The following is a 20,200-nucleotide window of genomic DNA, read 5'->3' as shown; positions in this document are numbered from 1 at the left end:
TATAAATGTCTTTTGATATTATCATTAATAAGTATAATTATAATGAATCAGATGAAGCTAAATAGATTTAGATAGCTGCCCTCTCTATTGTTACATAGGACGAAAGTTTAATAAGATTTGGAAAAGCAATATGAAGTAGTAATCCTCTAAAAAGATGAAACCTTATTTGTAAATGACATAAGAGGCCCTCAACTCCCTAAGCAGATTATGTTTAGACAGGAGAATTCTAGTTTATATTATTATTAAGATGATAATTACCCGGATCAACGGTTGGCCATGCTTCATTATAAGCCATCAAAGGAAGTTTACACCTCAAAAACAATCTGAATTTATTAGGTAGTCAAGTATACTTACTAATCAACTTGAGAGGAGGAATCAGAGAAAAATAGGATTTCTTTATTTATTGGCTTTTATCAACCCATGTTACTAAGAGTTCTTTAGACACTCAAACTTGGTATTTACTGTATAATTACTACACATTTTGTTAGTATAGATTTTATGTCCTCTTAGAAATAGTTAGAGGGTATTGTTTTACCCGCTATCGCCACTTCTTTAATATGATCTAATATCGAGGATATCTCGTTTGTCTAGCTTTTCTTGTAATTTTTCTTCAGTTTTTAGATCCACTTTGTAGATATTTTGCAGATATCATGTTTAGACTAAGATTTGTTTTATACTCTTCCTGGGTTGTATACTGTTATGACATTTAGTGTCCGTTCGTCTGTTGGTATGTCTGTCATTACTTTACTTAACCTCTGTATATAGGATTGACTTGAGGTCATTTATAATGTTATGTTATGTTGTTTTTGGCCATTTCCACATTTATCTTGCAGACACTTTCTGTTTAACCATACTTTGAAATATTTATTTATCCCACCTGAGCATGGAATGTTTCAACAATGTTTAATATTTTACACGATATTGCATGTTACTTCTTGTCAGTTTTAAAAACAAGGTTTTGAAATATGCCATACCTTTCAATTATACGAGACCCCAATGGTTGACTAGGAGTATATAGAAATATGGTCAGCCATACTCTCCAATCTGTCAGTGTAGAACCAATGCAAAAACAAATTGTTATTTTTGCTGTATGGGATGCATATTATAAATACGCAGCAACGTCTAGTTAGAATTGGGACGTTAAATCCAACTGCTCTCTGCATGTTTAAAACAATCCTTGCAACAAATTATTGGGGGTGGGGGTTACGAATTAGTGACTTGTTGCAAGGTTATAGTATTGTCCCTATACATGTATAATATACCATTTTTTCAATGGCATTGAATTTTTCTCGCCCTTCATCACGGTCGACACACTATGCAAAACTTACCTTTTATGTTTATTAACTATTTCCTGTTGATTTTTTTTCGTTTATTTACAGTTTGAAACTCGACTGAAATAATTCAAGTACTATCTTTACTGTTCGGATATTCTTTGCATATATTGCAGAAGATTATACTTTTCTGCACAGTTCACGAAATTTTTAGGTGAACGCGAAATTACAGAGGCTGGAATAACAGCGTATAAACGCACGATGGTCGTATTACTTGATGAAGTAATTTTGAGTTTGATTTCAGTAACTTCATGCATACTTAAATATTACATTGTACAATATTATTTCATTTGCTTTTTACATGTACCTATATTATAGAGGTAATTTCTTTACTGATACGTATTCGTCGTTCTTCTGCAAATCTCTTGTAATTCCACTTGCTCAGATAAAAAGAGGTACGGACAATGATTACTCAAAAAGAACCTTTCAAACCCGCCATGTGTTCATATGACTGCTCAGGAGCTTTGGTAAGGGTTGTCTTTTTATTTTGTTGATGGTAGTTCTCTTATCTATTACACAGATTCACCACCAGCCTAGACTCGGGACGATATAGAACTTTTATTGTAAATAGAATCTTGCCTTTTGTCGAATAATGTGTGTCAACCTATGCGTTTCATTTCTGGTTACATTATATAGTTCGTGTGCTGTCTTACTGTCTAATAGACCAATATTCCCTTTTGTATATTTCTCTACATTTAACTTTTTCCTTTAGTATATAGCATGATTAGGGATAATGCCATTATCATGATTATGAAATATTACCATAGTTATAGATTATAACATGTATTTTTCGATATCGCTCATGGTATCATCCCGAGACCCCATATTAGCACAAGTTGCTAGCCGAGGTCACATGTGAGTGAGTCTATGGGGGAAACCAGATTCCATATGGAAAGGGACATGTTATAATCTAATTATAACATATTATACTGATGCTGAAAAAATATACAGAATTTTATTATTCCGTCTGGCAAGATCATGCATGTGCTGTCATCCATTGAAATGTCAGTTATGCACCTACTCAGTTCTGCTGTAAAATTGGTACTGATACCGTTTGTGTTGTTACTAAAACTTGGACCGTAAAACAGTTACACAACATAGCAATATCGTTTTTTTCTACAATTCCCCCTCTCAAGACTTCTTGCTTTGAATAGGCACACTATTTTATATATTTTAGGACAATTTTCATATTGCAGGAAAGCTTCACACTTAATAAATGAAATAAAGCAAAACTTAACATTTTTTTAATTAACTTTTTATTTTTAACCTGTTTATTTATATATTTTATTCTTTATTTATCAATTGATTTTTTTTTTATTTATTATTGTATTGACAATACTTTTGTTTACTAGAAAGCATGTCATTTTTTTCTGCAAAATTTTCAACGATAATAGCTACAAATGATATATGCTACGTTTTTGACCACAGGTTAGGTTTATGAGAAGATAGCACATGGCCATTCTTATTATTTTGAATGCGTAAAATTGTTTTTGCAAATTGTTAATAATAATCGTAAACTATTATAATAAATTTTATTATTGCATTACGAAAACAAAGAGTAACGTTGTTATTAAATGACCCATTTTAATTTCTTCTTTTACTGTTCATTTTATTTTTATATGATTCAATTATTATTCCTTTTCTGTAGGTCATACAATTACCACTTCATGAAACTGAATGAAATGGAAGCCTTTATGTGAAATTCAGCTCTAAAAATAAAGATTTTTTATTTTGATTCAGCAATGCGAAATCTATTACAAAGTTACCTCAAAAAATTTACAATGTTATCATCATTATTGTAAAATAAAGCAAGACTAGGTTTCTTGCTAATTCCTATCTTGAACGTTCTTGACTTTATATAACTTATTTACTGGAATTTACATCTGAAATATATTTCTTTTAAAAACACCAGTTTTGAAAGGAAGTTGGAACGACGGAGATTATTCTGTTTTTCTATTTTATGTATTATTATTATCATTACATCTGTTTGTCTACACAGCATAAAAGATAGTCTTTTGTAAGAGATATACGATATATTAATTATATTTATACTTTATCTAAGAAAACAGACAATATACCTGCAATTTAGAGAAGACGCCGGTAAAATTTACTCTTATTTCCAACTCAATTTTCAATACGACTCTGGTATCATTTTGGTTTGTTCATTTTCTTATAATCTAATTGTAGTGCTTGATATTCCATTAAGGAATTGAATGTTAAACTAAAATATAATATAATATAATTACCTAATCTTCAGTGATTTACGGGATGGTAATATAATACCACAGTTATTGACAAGTAAAACAAAAACAAAGTATTATTTTTGTTCTATTCAGCATCAGTTATTTCCTAATTCAATTAATAATCGATGAACACGTGTAAGACAGTGCGTTCGTGTTGCCATTCTTCCTCCGGTAAACCCACTTTGTCAAGCACATTTGATATGTCACCAATGATTATCCTCGTAATCATATGGTGGGCATGGCTTAAAGCCTGTCTTTGACTGTCTAATTGAAGATTACATGCCATAAACTGAATTACTGAAGATGTTTGCAAATCGGAATCAGCAATATTACAAATTATGATAAAACACTTAGTGAAGTAAGGCTCACTGATGCTTGGAGATAGTGAGTAAATTATATTATCTACGGAGAAGAGATCATTCTTTGGTGTTCGCCATTTAAGGTAAGGCAATTCTTTATCTCTTACAAAATAAATGTGATCTTTCTTTGTGTTTAAACATAATTCAGAAATTATTTTTTTTTCATTTTCATTTCTTCACTTGTTCCTGTACAAGGTAGTTACTATAATTTTCTTTGATGTATTTTAATTTTATTTCTTTAATCCTTTTTAATCATTCTGAAAGTAATATTTTAACTAATTTTTAACTCTTTTGTTTACAAATTAAAAAATCATTTAAAATTATAGAATTTTAAGGATTTATTTATGTCAATATTAGTTATCTAATTTGTTGAAATATTTTTTTCAGGTTGTAAGATTAGTTGTAGAGATGTTTTGCTTTCACTGTCCACCAAGCTTTCACCCAGCTGCTCGCCAGTACGGCATGGATCTAACACCTTATCAACACCACCACAATCCCTGTAAGTATTTATTCATTATACATTTTCTTTATTGTTTTTTTTTTCTAATTACACTTTATTTTCAGTCTTCAAAATTAAAGATTTGCTATTTATAATAGGACTTAACATGTATTATTCTTCATACAGTAGTTAGTGTTGACAGGAATTGTAATTGATATGATCATTGTAAAAAATTAACTGTTTACAAAACTTTGAATTTTTCGATATACTAAGGATTATCTACCCAAGGGAAAGCGCACATTAGCTTTACAGGGCAAAACATTTCGGAATATTTTTTCTTTAACTTCTTGCTTAATTTGGCTTTTATTGTTCATGCGTCACTGCTGAGTTTTTTTAATACAAAACGCGAGTCAGGCGTACAAATTTTAATCCTGGTATTTATGATGAGTTTATTTAATGGTAGTTTCAAATCTTCAAAATTGTCCATAGATTTTAGTTTTGTTTCCTATGGTACTTTTCAGATTTTTTTTTCGAAACTGTAATAGGCGGAAGCGGTTCTTAAAAAAAATATTCTAAATGATATGAAATATATTTAAATTAGAATATTCCACAGGCTCTTTTCAGTGACGACATTTTTAACCAGAAAATGTTATCACAAAAGCCAAAGTTTCTTGCTTTGCTATACTGGTGATTCGGATTCAGTTTGTCTGTTTGCCCTTTCAATCTCATTTTTGTTGTTTCCTTTTTGCGTACTTCTTCATTTCTTACCGTATTAGAAATATCTGAAAACATATTCTCAGAAGTTCGAGTTTGCCATACGCACCAACTGCATAAATATTAAACTGGGCTTGTTTGTAAGGTACGGTTTCATACAATATGGCATTTAAAGAGATTTTTTTAGGATACTTAGTTGTAAGTAAGACAACGCTTAAAATAAAAGACAAACGACATTTTACAGTTAATGCATACATGTTTGATAAGAATAATCGCCTACCTTTTTATTTACACAATTTTATTTTATACTGATATATTAGTTTTATTTATTTCATTTTCGCATTTTTACAACTATTGCTTCTATTGAATACTTTCAGTGCATCATCCAACCATTCAAATTCAATAGCTGCCTTTTATTATTTTGTTTGTTTGTACTTCATGGTTACATGTATTATATAAACTAAATATAGTATAAAAGAGTTCGGGGGAGTTGAGAATAATAATAGCAGGACATTTTATGGAAAGTATCCTTAAAGTCTCATCATCTGCATCCTCATCATTGGACGACGAAAATTTCTTATTAACATTGTTATAGTTCGTTTTGAAAACAGAAGTAGAAAATATCTTTATTTGAATAAGAATACTTGTTAATGTCTGTGTCATTTTGGTCTTTTGTGGATAGTTGTCTCATTGGCAATCATACCACATCTTCTTTTTTATATTTTATAATCAGTAAAGTTCGTGTTTGCATACACCTTGATATTTGTTGTCTGTACATAATATCTTTATCTTTTTATCGTCGTCGTATTACTAAAAGGAGATGTTGTCAATAAAAAAAAACTCCATACAAGAAAAAAGTTAAAAAGCCTTTTAAGAGTAAGGCACATATTTTCAAACATGGGGGTATATGGTGTATATCTTTCATCAATGATTTAAATCTGTGCGGAATGTAAAGATACACATTCCGGTCGGAATGGGGACAATTAATTCGATGCCTCTTGAAGAAAGAGTTGTATATTCCCTGCACGTTAAAGACATTTGCAATAGCTCAGTGAAAGTTCCTCCTACAGGTAGCTTGTTGCAAGTAGTTATCAAAGGTACCAGGATTATAATTTAAGACCCCAGACGCGCGTTTCGTCTACATAAGACTCATCAGCGACGCTCATATCAAAATACATGTAGTTATAAAGCCAAACAAGTACAAAAATGAAGAGCATTGAGGATCCAAAATTCCAAAAAGTTGTGCCAAATACGGCTAAGGTAATCTATGCATGGGATAAGAAAATCCTTAGTTTTTCGAAAAATTCTTAAGTTTTGTAAGCAGGAAATTTATACAAATGACCACATAATTGATATTCATGTCAACACCGAAGTACTGACGACTGGGATGGTGATACCATCGGGGACGAAACGTCCACCAGCAGTGGCATCGACCCAGTGGTATTAATAGTTATCAAAGTTACCAGGATTATAATTTAGTACACCAGACGCGCGTTTCGTCTATATAAGACTCATCTGTGACGCTCATATCAAAATAGTAAGGCCATTTCTAGTCATTTCTGCTATTTTCCTGGTGGTATCTTAATTACTTGCTGTTCATGTTCCTTTGCATCAACATAATCAACTTCTTTCGTCATGAAAGTTTAGGAAAATATTTGGCAACTAGCAACAACTTTTTAAATTGAATACAACTATTGCAAACGAGGTTTGCCCAATATCAACCGAATGTGTTTAACCAACGTAGTCAACATCATAGGTTCGTGTGAACTCTTGCTTTATAATAACAATAAAAGGCCTAAATACTGAAAATTACACATTTTTTGGCAAAAATAAAATCATACCTCTTTTAAATAGTTTATTAGTCAGCTCAATATATTGCTATTCATGTAAAAAAAAAGAAATAGCATTGTATTTTATTTTTTACTTTTCTTAAAACCTGCATTAAAGATCATTCATAACCAAAATGAATGAAATATGTGATATTCAAGCATATAATAATATCTCCCCTTTACTTCTTTTACGATAGAATCTTGATTTACATGGAGTCAATCGAAATAGACATCAAAATGACCATTTTAAGCACATACGATATGAATACAGGTTCAGATAAACGACAATAGTTGAGACGCCATGAAAGTTCACACATGAAGCCATCTAGTTTAACTTGAAACTTATTAAATACATTGCATAGGGTATCACGTTTCTTAAATTGAGTGAACTACGGAATCCCTACCTCTCATTTAATTTCTGATTTATTTGTTGGGATAACGTAATCCCCTCCAGTGGATGAGGTACTTTATTTATTCGAGTAAAACCTAGACCTAAAAAAATGTATATTTCCAGCTTTTTCCCAAAGCAAGCGTTAGTGATATTTAACATGATAAAATTGTTTAAAACAAAATATCGAAAACATAATAATGAAACTTGCGAAGAGCACCAGTTTCATACGAGTAAAATTATGTTCTCGAAAAATATGCCGGCCGTTTTAGATCATTTGTCCACATCTCGTGGGGTATAGTCAATAACAATTAAATGAAAATATAGAACAACTTTTAGTCAAATTGAGAATACAGTCAAATAAGAAAACAAATATATAAAGTAACTAAACTTTTACATCGTACCGTACCCTCATTAAATTTCTTTTTTTATTTTTTTAGCGCGAACTGGTTTATTATTACTGTCGGTCATGGTTTATTTAGTATTTTATCATGGAAAATTTTACATGCGAAACCTAATGGACATGTAGAGTTAGAAAAAAGTAAAAACACAAAAATACTGAACTCCGATAAAATTCATAAAGGAAAGTCCTTAATCACATGGCAAATCAAAAGCTCAAACACATCAAACGAATGGATAACAACTGTCATATTCCGGACTTGGGACAGTCAATTTTAAATCTAGAAAAGGGTGGATTAAATCTTGTTTTAAAGCGAGCTAAATCTCTCAGATGTATGACAGTCGCATCAAATTCCAAAGCCAATTTTATCTTTGTTTTTTTTTCAACTTTTAATTCATTTTGTTTAATTTCATGCATAATTTCTTCACATTTTTTCTAAAAACTGATATTGATATGATTATCACATTTGACATGTTTTACCTCCTTTGCCTATCTGTCTTTTTACTCTCGAGACTATAGAAGTCTCAGTTTTACGGAAGCACAAGAAGCACTTGAGCTATATATTACGATGATATTTTCATCGCTAGTCAAGTGATATCCTGCAAATAGCTACCTGACAAATACATGTACTTTTTTGTTGCAATCTTTTTACTGTTTCACACACAAATATTCGTTCAACTTTTTTGGTTAATTACAGTATACCATTTGCATGAAATTTCTCAAAACTTGATCGTATTCCGAATTATTTTAAGCGATTCAAGTAACTTAACAGTATTGACGCCAGCGTGCACATGATACTCATTAGATTAAACAGATTGAAACAAAATTAAACTGACCAACAGAAACCATAGTTGTGGTTTAATTCCATTCAAAGCCCCTGTGAAATGTGTAGGTATCTTCTTATCCATTATTAAACATCCTTGGATCAAGAGTTTATCAAATTTCTTTACCAACAGCGAGAGAGGAAAGCTAACAACGGGACATTCAAACTCATAAGTCGAAAATAAACTGACATCGCAAAGACAAAAAGAAAAGATAAAAAGAAAAAAAACACCGAATAACAGCATAGAAAACACGGCATCGAAAACTAAAGACTGAGCAACACGAACCCCATAAAACAGGCTTGATTGCAAGTGCTCTTGCTTCACATGTGGTACCTAGCGTGTTACTCATGTAAGTACAAACCAGTTGATAAGTCTCATTCGGTAGGTTACATTTGGGAAAACGGGGAGAACAAAAATGGGGTTACGAAGATTGGAACATATTCGTCACCATCCGTGAAACAGATATTTCATAAAGGTCAACTCGTGATGGCGACATTGATATGTTCGAAGGGATGATTCTAACTTAGAACTCTTTGTTTAATAGCTTATTTATGACAAATACTTTTAAAAAAGATTTGCTACTCTAATTTTAAGTTTCAACAAACCTGTGTCATATAGTTACTATACATAAAAAAGTATAAATAACGGTAACAGAAGTATACCGCTGTTCGAAAGTCATACATCGATTGAGAGAAAACAAATTCAGGTTAAAAACATTAACTAAAACTGAAGAAATACATCAACTATAAGAAAAAAAAACCAACGAAACAACAGTGCAACAAAGGACAAACGACGATGCAACACACACAGAAACGAGCTATAAGATAACAACTGCCATTTTCCTGACTTGGTACAGAACATTTAAAAAAAACATTGTGGATTAAACCTGGTTTTCTGGCTAGCCAAACGTCGCGCTTTAATGACAATGTTAAATATAACATCAAAATGACAACATTACATGACAGGAATACAGTACAAATAAATGCAAGAACATTCAGGACAGATAAATACAGAAACAAACAATACAATAGTACATTTCTACATGCTAACCAAAGAAGAAAAAACGAACACATAAAACAACATAGAACAGCACATAAAAACAGAACAAACGTGTGTAGTTTTAAAGACTTTTAGCCCTTCATACTCTGTAGCGACTCTCTGCCAGAATAACCCCTCAAGCAGAGCTCTCGAGATTATATTGGTGTCTCAGGTTGGTACAGGTATGATGAAAAATCCATCTGATATTCTCCCTTTTATAACTACTTAAATTAATTTGGAGTTTGAAATGAATGTGCGCAAATTACTTTTTTGACCAATTATTCAGTAAAATATACACATATGATCACTCCCCTGTTTTTATGGTTATGTTAACTTATTTTCATGACCAGTTTGAGGAATCTGTCTGTTGGTATTTCCTTTATTATTTCCTTTATACGAGAATATAATGACTTAATCTAAGATAATATGATTGAATATAATTACAATATTCGATTAATTCCTCGTTATGGTTTTGAAACTTTATCCTATAGTCATGGCAGTGTTTCCTTTACATAATGGAATAGTACACATAATAGAAAAATACTTATATACAATTAACTTCAATCTTCTTTGTGTTATGTGTATATTAGGTTTAAAATTGTATAATAGTTATCAAAGGTACATAAATAAGGCGTAATTATAAAAAAAAAAATGATAAATCCTGTTCAATGTTTATAGGAATTAAAGTATATCTTCATACTATACTTCTATTTGTTTATTTCAATTATCTGTATATAAGAAGAAAAAAGGGTTATTTAAAAGTACTCTTTTGGCACGTACACAGTACTTAGCACGCCGTTTGACACTAGTAGAGAAGACACTGCTTTCCAGAGCACCTGCTTTCATCCTTGGGTGGTGTATGTGTTACTCAATCTTTGTTTTCTGTGGTAAAACTAAGGAATTTTGATGGACAATCCCACTTATTTTCAAATCTTATTTTCTTTAACCTTTCATGGAACATGGAAATTATAAGAACACGTTTAATTTCGTTAAGTACTTATGCCATACCCAGTCGGAATACAGCAACCGACGATAAAAAATAAACTAAATAATTTTGTTTTATATGTTTGTTATGTTTAAGACCGATTTCTATACCGTTCAAATTTTAAAGGAAAAATAATGGCTACTCATTGGCATGATTTAGCAGGGAAATAGTGTATAAAAAGTAACATGGCTGTATCTACTGTTAGTTATTTTTGTGTGTAAAATAACGTAAATTTCTTTTTAGTCAAGAATACTTCAGCGGTTTGATTATTTCGAATTATTTGATCCATGATAAATAAGTTTCGAGTCGGAGGTATTTCATTCACGAAATCCAATGTTGCACATGATTCGGTCAAGTATAGATTGAGAAATATATACGACAGAAATAGCTTTTGGTTTTTTTCTACAAAAACTCACTAGATTTTTCATCACAACACAATAGCGTCTTCTGGACCAACCGAATTGATTCTTAGAAGGCGGCTTTACTGTGACAATTTGAAGCTGAAGCTTTACAGAGTCTAATCTATGTCGCCTTTTGATAACAAAATATATTATTTTTTGTGAGGAATAGTGTTTCCAAATGTTCTATTGCAAAAGTCACAAGACGTGGTCTTGGTGAGATTATTTGCACCATTGTATTTGCATTAGTGTATAGATTGTTAATAATAATGACATTTTAAAAATATTGTAGCAAATCAAAGTTTCACAAGTTTAAATAAGTCTCGAGTTGATAGGCTTCGTTCTTCTTTTTAAGTTCAGCAGTATTTAGTGTGCCAGTTGAAACCAAGTCTAGCTGGTTGTTGATTTATTGCATAAGTTCATTGTCTTATTTTTTCTTCTAATGCTTTGAACTATTGTTATTATTGAAATGATTTACAAATTCCTGCGACATTTCGTTTCTGTAGGCAATAAAATTATGTTGCTTTTTATCACTAATGAATTCACTATATTGATATTTTATAGTATTTTATCCGGCTTCGTTTCTGATAGAGCTTTTAATTCTACTCTTTGTCGGAAAAAAGTGTCTAGAACATATTGTGGCTTGTGTTAATTTCGATAGAAGCTAATATTTCTTGGCTATCCTAATATAATTTATCTATTAAATGAATCCTGGTCTAAACACGACGTTTAGCACGTTGTTTTATTCAATCAAAGACCAATCGTTAAAGCATCTCTCACGCTACAATCCGTAGGCTGTGACAAATAGATCAAACTAATTCCTTCTGGCACGCAAGCGTGTGCAAATGGAGAAATGTGATAGGACTTTAATCATATTTACACACACTATTAAGGTATCCTTGTTGTAAGAAATCTTATAACTCCCATCGGTTCAATTAAATTACCTTTGAAAATTTAAACCTTGTAAGACACAATTAATGTAATGATGACTGTGAAAATGTCATACAAAAGCCGGAAACCAGAAAGCACCTGCTTTCAGCTAATTAACTCAACAGGAATTTCTTACCTGTCAGAATCATACAGTTCACAGATGCTTTGATAAAAATAAAACAGTGCATATGGGCTTTGAACGGTTCTAGGTTTTCTCTTAGATTTCAAATATCAAGAAATGAAAACGAATATTTCCTTTGACGTCTTTGTAATGTAATCTAATTAACGGTACTTTTTCATTTAATTAAAAAGTTCTCGTTCACTCTGACATGTTACTTTACTTTATCAGACACCTACAGTTTTATATGTCTCTGACTAAACATATTTATAAATGTCATGTAATTCTTTTACGTTTTCGTTAACGTGTATATGATATATAGGTTGGGCTGGGGATCAGGAATAGAAAAAAAACAATAAAAAAACAAATATTTTTATAGAAAAGAGGCGGAAGTTATCAAAGAGATACTATAACTCTTATGTCGTTGACAAACCGACAAGGTTTTGGTAATAACGAGAACCGATCAAAAGAATACCTACAGTTTATAAAAACAAAACATAAAAACCGAGAGATTGAGCAGCAAGAACCCCACACAAACCTTGGTGATCTCAGATGCTCCGAAAGGATAATCAGATCTTCAAAAATTCTTTATAATGATAATAATTCGCGAACATAAATAAAATGTTCTTATTGATTTGTGATAGAGGCTCAATGATAGTAAATAATTGTAGTTTACCTCATCTTTGTTTTTCACGTCATCTTTTTGAGTCAAGAATTGGTGAGTTGGTCTTGGACATTGGTTGATTTGCCTATGTGGGAATTATTTTGTTTTTAAACTGAGTTGATAATTTTGTTTTAGATTTTTTTAAACAGATTGTTGAAAATACATTTGTTTGTAGATTTTTAGGAAATATGTAGCGTGTGGTATTCGCGAATTTGTTTTGAAAGAAAACTATGGCTTAAGTTACAGTGCACTGTTTGGGCTGTCTCTTTTCCCCCTTTTTTTCAAAATATGTTACGCGAGTAACATCAAGAATTCCGAAAATTATTATATAATGCAAATGAATAACAATAAACCAAACAAATTATAAAACGTGTTTTTTTTTTCAATTTTAGATTCAGGATATGGGTTACATACAGAGTTCCAGGATGACAGTTTTGCAAGACGTAAACAAAGAAGAAATCGAACAACTTTTACTCTTCAACAGGTATTCTTTTTTATACTAAGCATAGATATCAATGTACAGGATCTGGTTATCATTATTAGGTACAATGTTATATAATAAATTGTTGTACAACAAAGGAGTTCTACTATTCTACTATGAACAATTTAACAGTTTTTTTTAAAACTGAGAGCAGATATTTATATGACCTCTTTCTCTCTATTAATCGCCAGAAGAAAAAAAAAAAACAAATACATTGGATAGTGTTAGCGAGGCATGTGACAGCAAATGTACACATGTTCTTGCCCATTCCTTGTGTGTCTGGTTTTTCTTTGTCCTGTAAAGTGAGGTTCTGTGAAAGAACTTTGAAACAATCGTTCCTATATATCTGTTAAATTGGTAAATAAAACGAAACTTTGACGTTTTTAACCCAAAACTCTAGGACACCTGAACAATACGCAAACAACAAATTTGGTATCAAATGATTATTTAATATCAATTACATTGAATTTATCAAGAAGCACAAGAAGCAATTCTTGATTCAAAACTTTGTTTTTGGAGAAATGATGCGTGATTGTAACTTGACCTGGCATAACGAAGTACTGACAAATGTTGTTAGATGACATTGCTAATGTTATATATCGAATATCTTTTGTCTCAAACGATCTGAATGAAAAGCTTAACGTGGTTAGTTAATTCAGAATGTAATGTGATTTTCTTAATCTATCTAACTTCATTTTGCATATTGAGACAACGTGCCCTAATTCCCGGTTTGAAATGTGACATGTGACAGGCTCATATGCAAAATGTTTTGAGAGTTTGCATGTAGTGTTCATATTTTTCATTTTTTTTTTCGTTTTTTTATTCCTCCTAGCTTGAGGAGTTGGAGAAAGCATTTGCACAGACTCATTATCCAGACGTATTTACACGAGAGGATTTGGCCATGAGAATAAATCTAACAGAGGCAAGAGTTCAGGTAATAATAATAATAATAATAATAATAATAATAATAATAATAATAATAATAATAATAATAAATAATAATAATTAAGAATAATAATAATAATAATAATAATAATAATAATAATAATAATAATAATAATAATAATAATAATAATAATGTTCCTATTTTTTACCTCATATTACCAGTACTGCAGAGATTATTTTTATTCAATACCATTTGCAACCTGCATTCTCTTCAACCTTTATATGTTTTACGAACAAAAACAACGGGGAAGAGTACAACGCTTTTTTGCACAACTAGTCGTGTGCCATTGCAAATCAAATAAGTTAATTTTTTCTTTATTTCGACAAAAACTTCTTTTGAAAAAGATGTATATTTGAGAAAATGTATGCACTTAAGTTAAGTTTTCTTTTGTATAAATTTTGGCGGTTTATTTAATTTTATCTATCGTCATTTATTGATACGGTGAAATGACGTAAATAAGAATTGTACCACCATCGCCGTCCAGTAATCCTTATCGAAGAAAATGTCCTATAACAATTCCATTAGTATTATTAAAAATAAAAAAATAAATAATAAATAACTCATTTTGATAAGAAATTATAACAGAAGGACAATACAAATACGAAATAATATGCAAAAATACGGATATGTATTGATAACTCGGTAAACGGCTTTTATTTATGACTGATGAACAAAGTAGAAATGAAGTCACAATCAAAAACCTTTTACTCGAGATACTTGTTTGTTTGTTTGTACTCTTTTCTTTTTATGGGGGAAGGGACATTTTGCATCTTTTAATCAACGCAAATCAAATTTAGAGATTGAACTATATATTTGTTTTTATAAATAAAGGTTTGGTTCCAAAACAGGAGAGCTAAATGGCGCAAAAGTGAACGATTTACTGGTCAACCTAAGCATAACAAACCTGAGATGATAGATGTTGGAAATGAAGAATCACATGACACAACAATAAACCCTTTGTCTGACGATCAAAGTGACATTGACCTTGAAAAGGTAACAAGCTCTGAAATTTGCGTTGACATGTGTCAGTCTGATGACGATCATGACGATGAATATTTGAATGAAGAACCGGAATCAGTTGAAACGGCAGAACAAATTACTAATAGTACAGAAAAAACAAATGAACTGGAAAATGAACACTTTCAAGAAGAACGTGAATCAAATGACATATCACCAGAACAAGAACATTCTAAAAATGACAATACAACAGATGAGACATCATCAATATGTAATGATCAGTCATCGGCAAGCACATCTAAAGACAATGATATCAAACCTCCGACCCCTCCAGCTCAGTCATCTTCTATACGGACGGGACTTAATTTTCTATCAACACCTCAGCATATGTGTCCTTCGTCATCACTTCTGATGAACATGGCAAACCAATCACAAGACAATATATTTCTGCAGAAACAACAACCATTCCTGCAAACATCTTTCATGCAGACATTGATAGCTCTCAATAATAATGCCAGCACTAGGCCACCAATGATGCCACTTATGGAAGGGTAAGTTATATTTACTCTCAAACTTTAATAAAAATTATTGTTTTAGCTGTAACAACACCCGTACACTGAAATCACAAAAGAAAGTTAAGAATCTTATATTTGCCAAATGCACATGAAATAGAATATATATCAGAAGACATTCCAAATGTCATTAAAAGGGAATTATACAATTATCTTTTTCATTTTATGTAGATATTTTATACATACATCAAGTTTAAACATAAAATGTTTCTATGTTGTTCCTTAAACTCCGAAAGATATTTTGTTTCCCAATCTTAAGCCGTATTAGAAAAGCAATTTGTTATACTAGTACCTATCAGATTTATAGCTATTTCTTAGCAATTGGCGTTGGGTATGCTCCATTGCTCTACACTCAGTAAGACGACCTAGTTCCATATGATTGGTTGTTATTATCATATAATTGGTTCGACTTATTGTTTGACTTTTGCTCTATAACTAAGATTAACAATTTCTTGACGTCTCTAGACGCACCATTCTATAAATTGTTTGCAAAGATAGTGAATAATTCATTAAATTGAAAGACAAATTATTGTAATCCCTTCATCAACACTTCATATGTCAATTAAACACGAACAGTAGAATTAAATTTATATTTACTTTGCCATTGAATGTGTTTTTATGAAATTGCCGTCTTACAAGATTATATTGTTAATTGGTTTCGTTAATTTTGAAAATCGATGACATAACTTTCTTAATTAAATGATAAGATTAAAAAAGAGATGACGAGTTGCTTTATTATTATGTAAATACTTCATATCTTTCAGAAATCAGTACAAAAACTACTTTGAAAATTACTTTACACCACGACATTTTCTACCAACCATGACTCATCCAGCTTTTAAAGGTAAGACACTTCATAAAGCAGAAACAAATTGTTTTAGAGACTAAAAACCAAACACCTCCTTTACAATAATTCAGAACATGACTTTTCTCTATGGACCATGGATAACAAAAGTTTTGGCTTTCGGAACAACTAATAAACTTCTATAAATGCGGTTTTTGTTATACTTTTTTAAAAATTCCCATCTTCTTATTTAAAGATTTGTTGTTCCAACTAAGTCTTGCGTTTTTAGAAATTGTCATGATATCAGTAGGGTATATCTTTTGGCTTTGTCATTTTTGTGGACCCGTAAGAAACATTAAATATATTTTTGTAGTACTCATTTTTAACATAACACGATTGAAGATACATTCCATGCGTGCAAAGCGTTTTTCATCAATATGGGTAAATTCTCTCCAATATCATCTCTGGTGTTGTCTCATGGCCAGCAATATTATATCTATATTTTGATATGATTCAAAAGGTGAAAATTTGTAACGGTTAAGATTGTCTTAAGTTTACAAAAATTTAGTTGTGTTGAAGAATTAATAATAAACTAATAAGTATTATATAAAAATTACTATGATTTCGATAAATCACATTTTACTATCAAAATAACTAATCAGAGACTTAATGGAAATATGCTTCCAGTAAACAAATATAACATGTGTAGTATTTTTGGTTGGGAAGAGGTAAATTATGTGCTTATGTGATTTTGTTTTGTAATGTATTATTTCGATGTATTATAGCGGCTTGTTTACCATTTTGTGGATGCTGCAATAAGAAACCAGAATGTACAACACCAATGTTACAACCAGACCAAAGAACATCTAGTGTAGCAGAACTACGAAGAAGAGCCAGGGAACATTCCGAATCACTATGTACGACACCGATACATGAAAACCATTGAGCTTGAATACTAGTGATATACTATTGGCATATCTGGTGCAATCTTTTGTTAAATGGTACTGGAAAGACGTTGATGAATTTAAAAACTTAATTTTGCTGTGATAGAAAATGATAAAAAATTTGGCTTATAAATGTTTAGCCACTGTTGCATATAAGTCAATTGGTTTAATGAACATATTTATGGCTAAAACGTGTATATTTAACTTTCACATATTGGAAACAGGGTCATTTTGAACATGTTTTTGAGAAAAGTAATTTAGATGAATATTTTCCGTTAGTATTTTTATTGACTATTTGATATTCAATTTTGTGTGATTGATCGTAATATGTATTGGATATTAAAGTAAAAATGAGTAAAAAGGTATTAGTTTTTATTGTCCTATAGATGGATCAGATATTTTGTTTGTTTTTTGTGTGTATTTTGTTTTCTTCGGAGTAAAACTGGATGACTATCTGAGAGAAGTCACAACAGGTCGTAACGAGTTTCAATAGGATTCTTCTTAAACACCAATTTAAAGTTTTGTTACTGTTCTATTTGATGTGATATGTTTGTGCGAAACAAAACATCAGACAGTATATATCATAAGAGAACTGCATTAGTAAATCGAGGTTCACGTTTTGTAAACCCATGTTAAATTTATAATCTAAGATAAGTCTTCGAGACCGGTTGTGTCGAACTTCGTCTGCTAGGTATGTACCACTCGGCATACGAATCCAGATACGGTAAAAATGTCACGATATAAAATAAAATAAATACCGAACTCGAATACAAGGAAAACATCATAAAGGTAAGACCTTTATTAAATTGAATAATACATAAAATGAATTGAAAAAAACTGTTTAACCGATGTTCTTGATTTGGTGCAAACATTTCGATTTCCTTATGTGGAAAACAGATTTTACAAAAGTACTGAACTCAAAGGAAACTGAAAGTCTATAATCAAAAACAAAGCTCAAACAAATCAAACTAATTAAAAACAACTGTTATATTTCTGACTAGTCATTTTCTTATGTAAAAAAAGTGAAATAAACCTGGTTAAAGCTAGAAACCGAGTTGTTAATTTCAGATCGGCTATTATGGTATCTTTATATCTAAGACAACGAAAGTATATATCCAAAAATGAGACGCCAACAATTGTAAAGGTCAACAATTTCATGACAGGTACTGAGAAACAGTTAAGCAAAAATCTCCAATCTCCAATTTCAAGGGAAATTCATAAAAGGGGAAGTTCATGAGGACTGACAAAATCAACGGAACAAATGGGAAAACAACTGTCATATTCCCAAAACTTGTCGATTAAAACTGTTCTTCTACAAGAATGCATAATAAAAGTTATGTACTAATTAATTATGAGGCTTAAATAATGCCTTTTTCAGTGACATCAATTAACACGCGTAAAATTGCCCTTTTTCTGACTAGCATCCTACCCTTTTCAAATCCTGATTAGAACACTGTTATCTTAGGAGTGTTATAATGCATTTGTATATGTTTTGAGAAGAAAATGTGTAATCGTATAAAAGAAATAATTCATAATGCTTTTCAACATAAAAATGGTATCGTTCAATATACATTTATTATTTAGGGAATATATACGTCATATTTTGTTACAAGTGAAAAAAGATGGTAAAACATGCTACACAGGAACGAGTGATCAGTATGCTAGTTTCTTATTGACAGCATATTTGAGGAATCTATAGGTAGATGTTTTAACAAATTGTCGGCATACCTATGGGAACGAACAGTGCGCCTCTCCTTTCCGACCTCTTCTTTTTCAATACAAGTTGTAGTAACTTCAGACACTTGTCAAAACAAGAAGATATAGAAGCCCTGTCAATTAATTTCACATTCAGATATATTGATGATGTTCTTTCCAATAACATTCCGACTTTTCTTATTGGGATCCATTATTCTATCCCCAGAACTAGAAATTAAAGAAACAAAAGACACGGCTTTCTTCGCCTCATTTGTCTCGTCCTTTTTCTAAAAAGAGACCAAGACCTTGTTGCTAAACATTTCGTCTCAACTTCACAACTAATACACGATGGTCTTGAGGTACTGATTCTGAATTCTGACGTAAATTTTCATCTTAATAACGCGCTATAATATTCTTTTGAATTTATTTTTTAATATTACTGAAACTGTTTAGCCTATTTTTGGTGATATCAATTTGACATGGATCGATACTTACACATTCCGTCATTGTGTTATTTTGGTATGGTGAAATGTTTTATTCTTGATTTTCGTTTTTGCTCATGTGCTTTGTCTATATGCCTTCTTGTGTTTCTTTGTTACATGTTTATAAAAAAAAGAAGCTGTGGTATGAATGCAAATGAGACAACTCTTCACAAGAGATCAAATGACACAGAAATTAACAACTTTGTTTGTTTTGATAGTGATTAAGATTATAACACAATGTTGACTGTTGTACGCCTAGTTTACCATTTTTGCTTATTATTTCTGTTTGTTTTCTTCACATATCGTTGTCAATATAATGGAATTGTATGTGGCTGTCATACAAGTGAGAGGTTTAGCTAGCTATGAAACTAGATTCAATCCACCATTTTCTACATCAGAAATTGCCTGTACCAAGTCAGGAATATGACAGTTGTTATCCTTTTGTTTGATGAATTTGAGCTTTTAATTTTGCTATTTGATTTCGGACTTTCCGTTTTAAATTTTCCTCGGAGTTATGTATTTTTGTGATTTAATTAATTTGTAAAGTTGAACGAGAAGATGCTAGCATAATCATCACTCCACCCTCCGCAAAAATATATTGTCTCAGAAGTACTAGTAAAGTATACCACATATGCATTATAAAAGAAGGGCGAAAGATACCAGAAGGACAGTCAAACTC

The 20,200-nt window shown here is 31.1% G+C and overlaps 1 protein-coding gene across 1 annotated transcript; it reads left to right on the top strand.

Moving 5' to 3' along the window:
• Positions 1 to 3,615: 3,615 nt before the first annotated feature.
• On the top strand, positions 3,616 to 17,697 carry LOC143047043 (uncharacterized). The gene is made up of 7 exons (XM_076220029.1): positions 3,616 to 4,016; positions 4,321 to 4,432; positions 13,053 to 13,144; positions 13,974 to 14,075; positions 14,919 to 15,595; positions 16,381 to 16,460; positions 17,186 to 17,697. The coding sequence occupies exons 2-7, from the start codon at positions 4,342 to 4,344 to the stop codon at positions 17,344 to 17,346; spliced, it is 1,203 nt and encodes a 400-aa protein (XP_076076144.1). The 5' UTR covers positions 3,616 to 4,016; positions 4,321 to 4,341; the 3' UTR covers positions 17,347 to 17,697.
• Positions 17,698 to 20,200: the final 2,503 nt, after the last annotated feature.

This window comes from Mytilus galloprovincialis, chromosome 9 (genome assembly GCF_965363235.1).
Source record: "Mytilus galloprovincialis chromosome 9, xbMytGall1.hap1.1, whole genome shotgun sequence".
Taxonomy (NCBI): Eukaryota; Metazoa; Mollusca; class Bivalvia; order Mytilida; family Mytilidae; genus Mytilus; species Mytilus galloprovincialis.
Note: the sequence above shows the minus strand (reverse complement) of the source record. Positions and strands in the feature narration are given on the sequence as shown.

What these genes read in the sequence shown, in the direction of transcription:
- LOC143047043 (XM_076220029.1), top strand. Translation starts at nt 4,342, where the DNA reads ATGTTTTGCTTTCACTGTCCACCAAGCTTTCACCCAGCTGCTCGCCAG. An exon ending in CAACTTTTACTCTTCAACAG is followed by an intron (nt 13,145 to 13,973) that starts GTATTCTTTTTT and finishes TATTCCTCCTAG; the next exon opens with CTTGAGGAGTTGGAGAAAGC. An exon ending in ATGATGCCACTTATGGAAGG is followed by an intron (nt 15,596 to 16,380) that starts GTAAGTTATATT and finishes CATATCTTTCAG; the next exon opens with AAATCAGTACAAAAACTACT.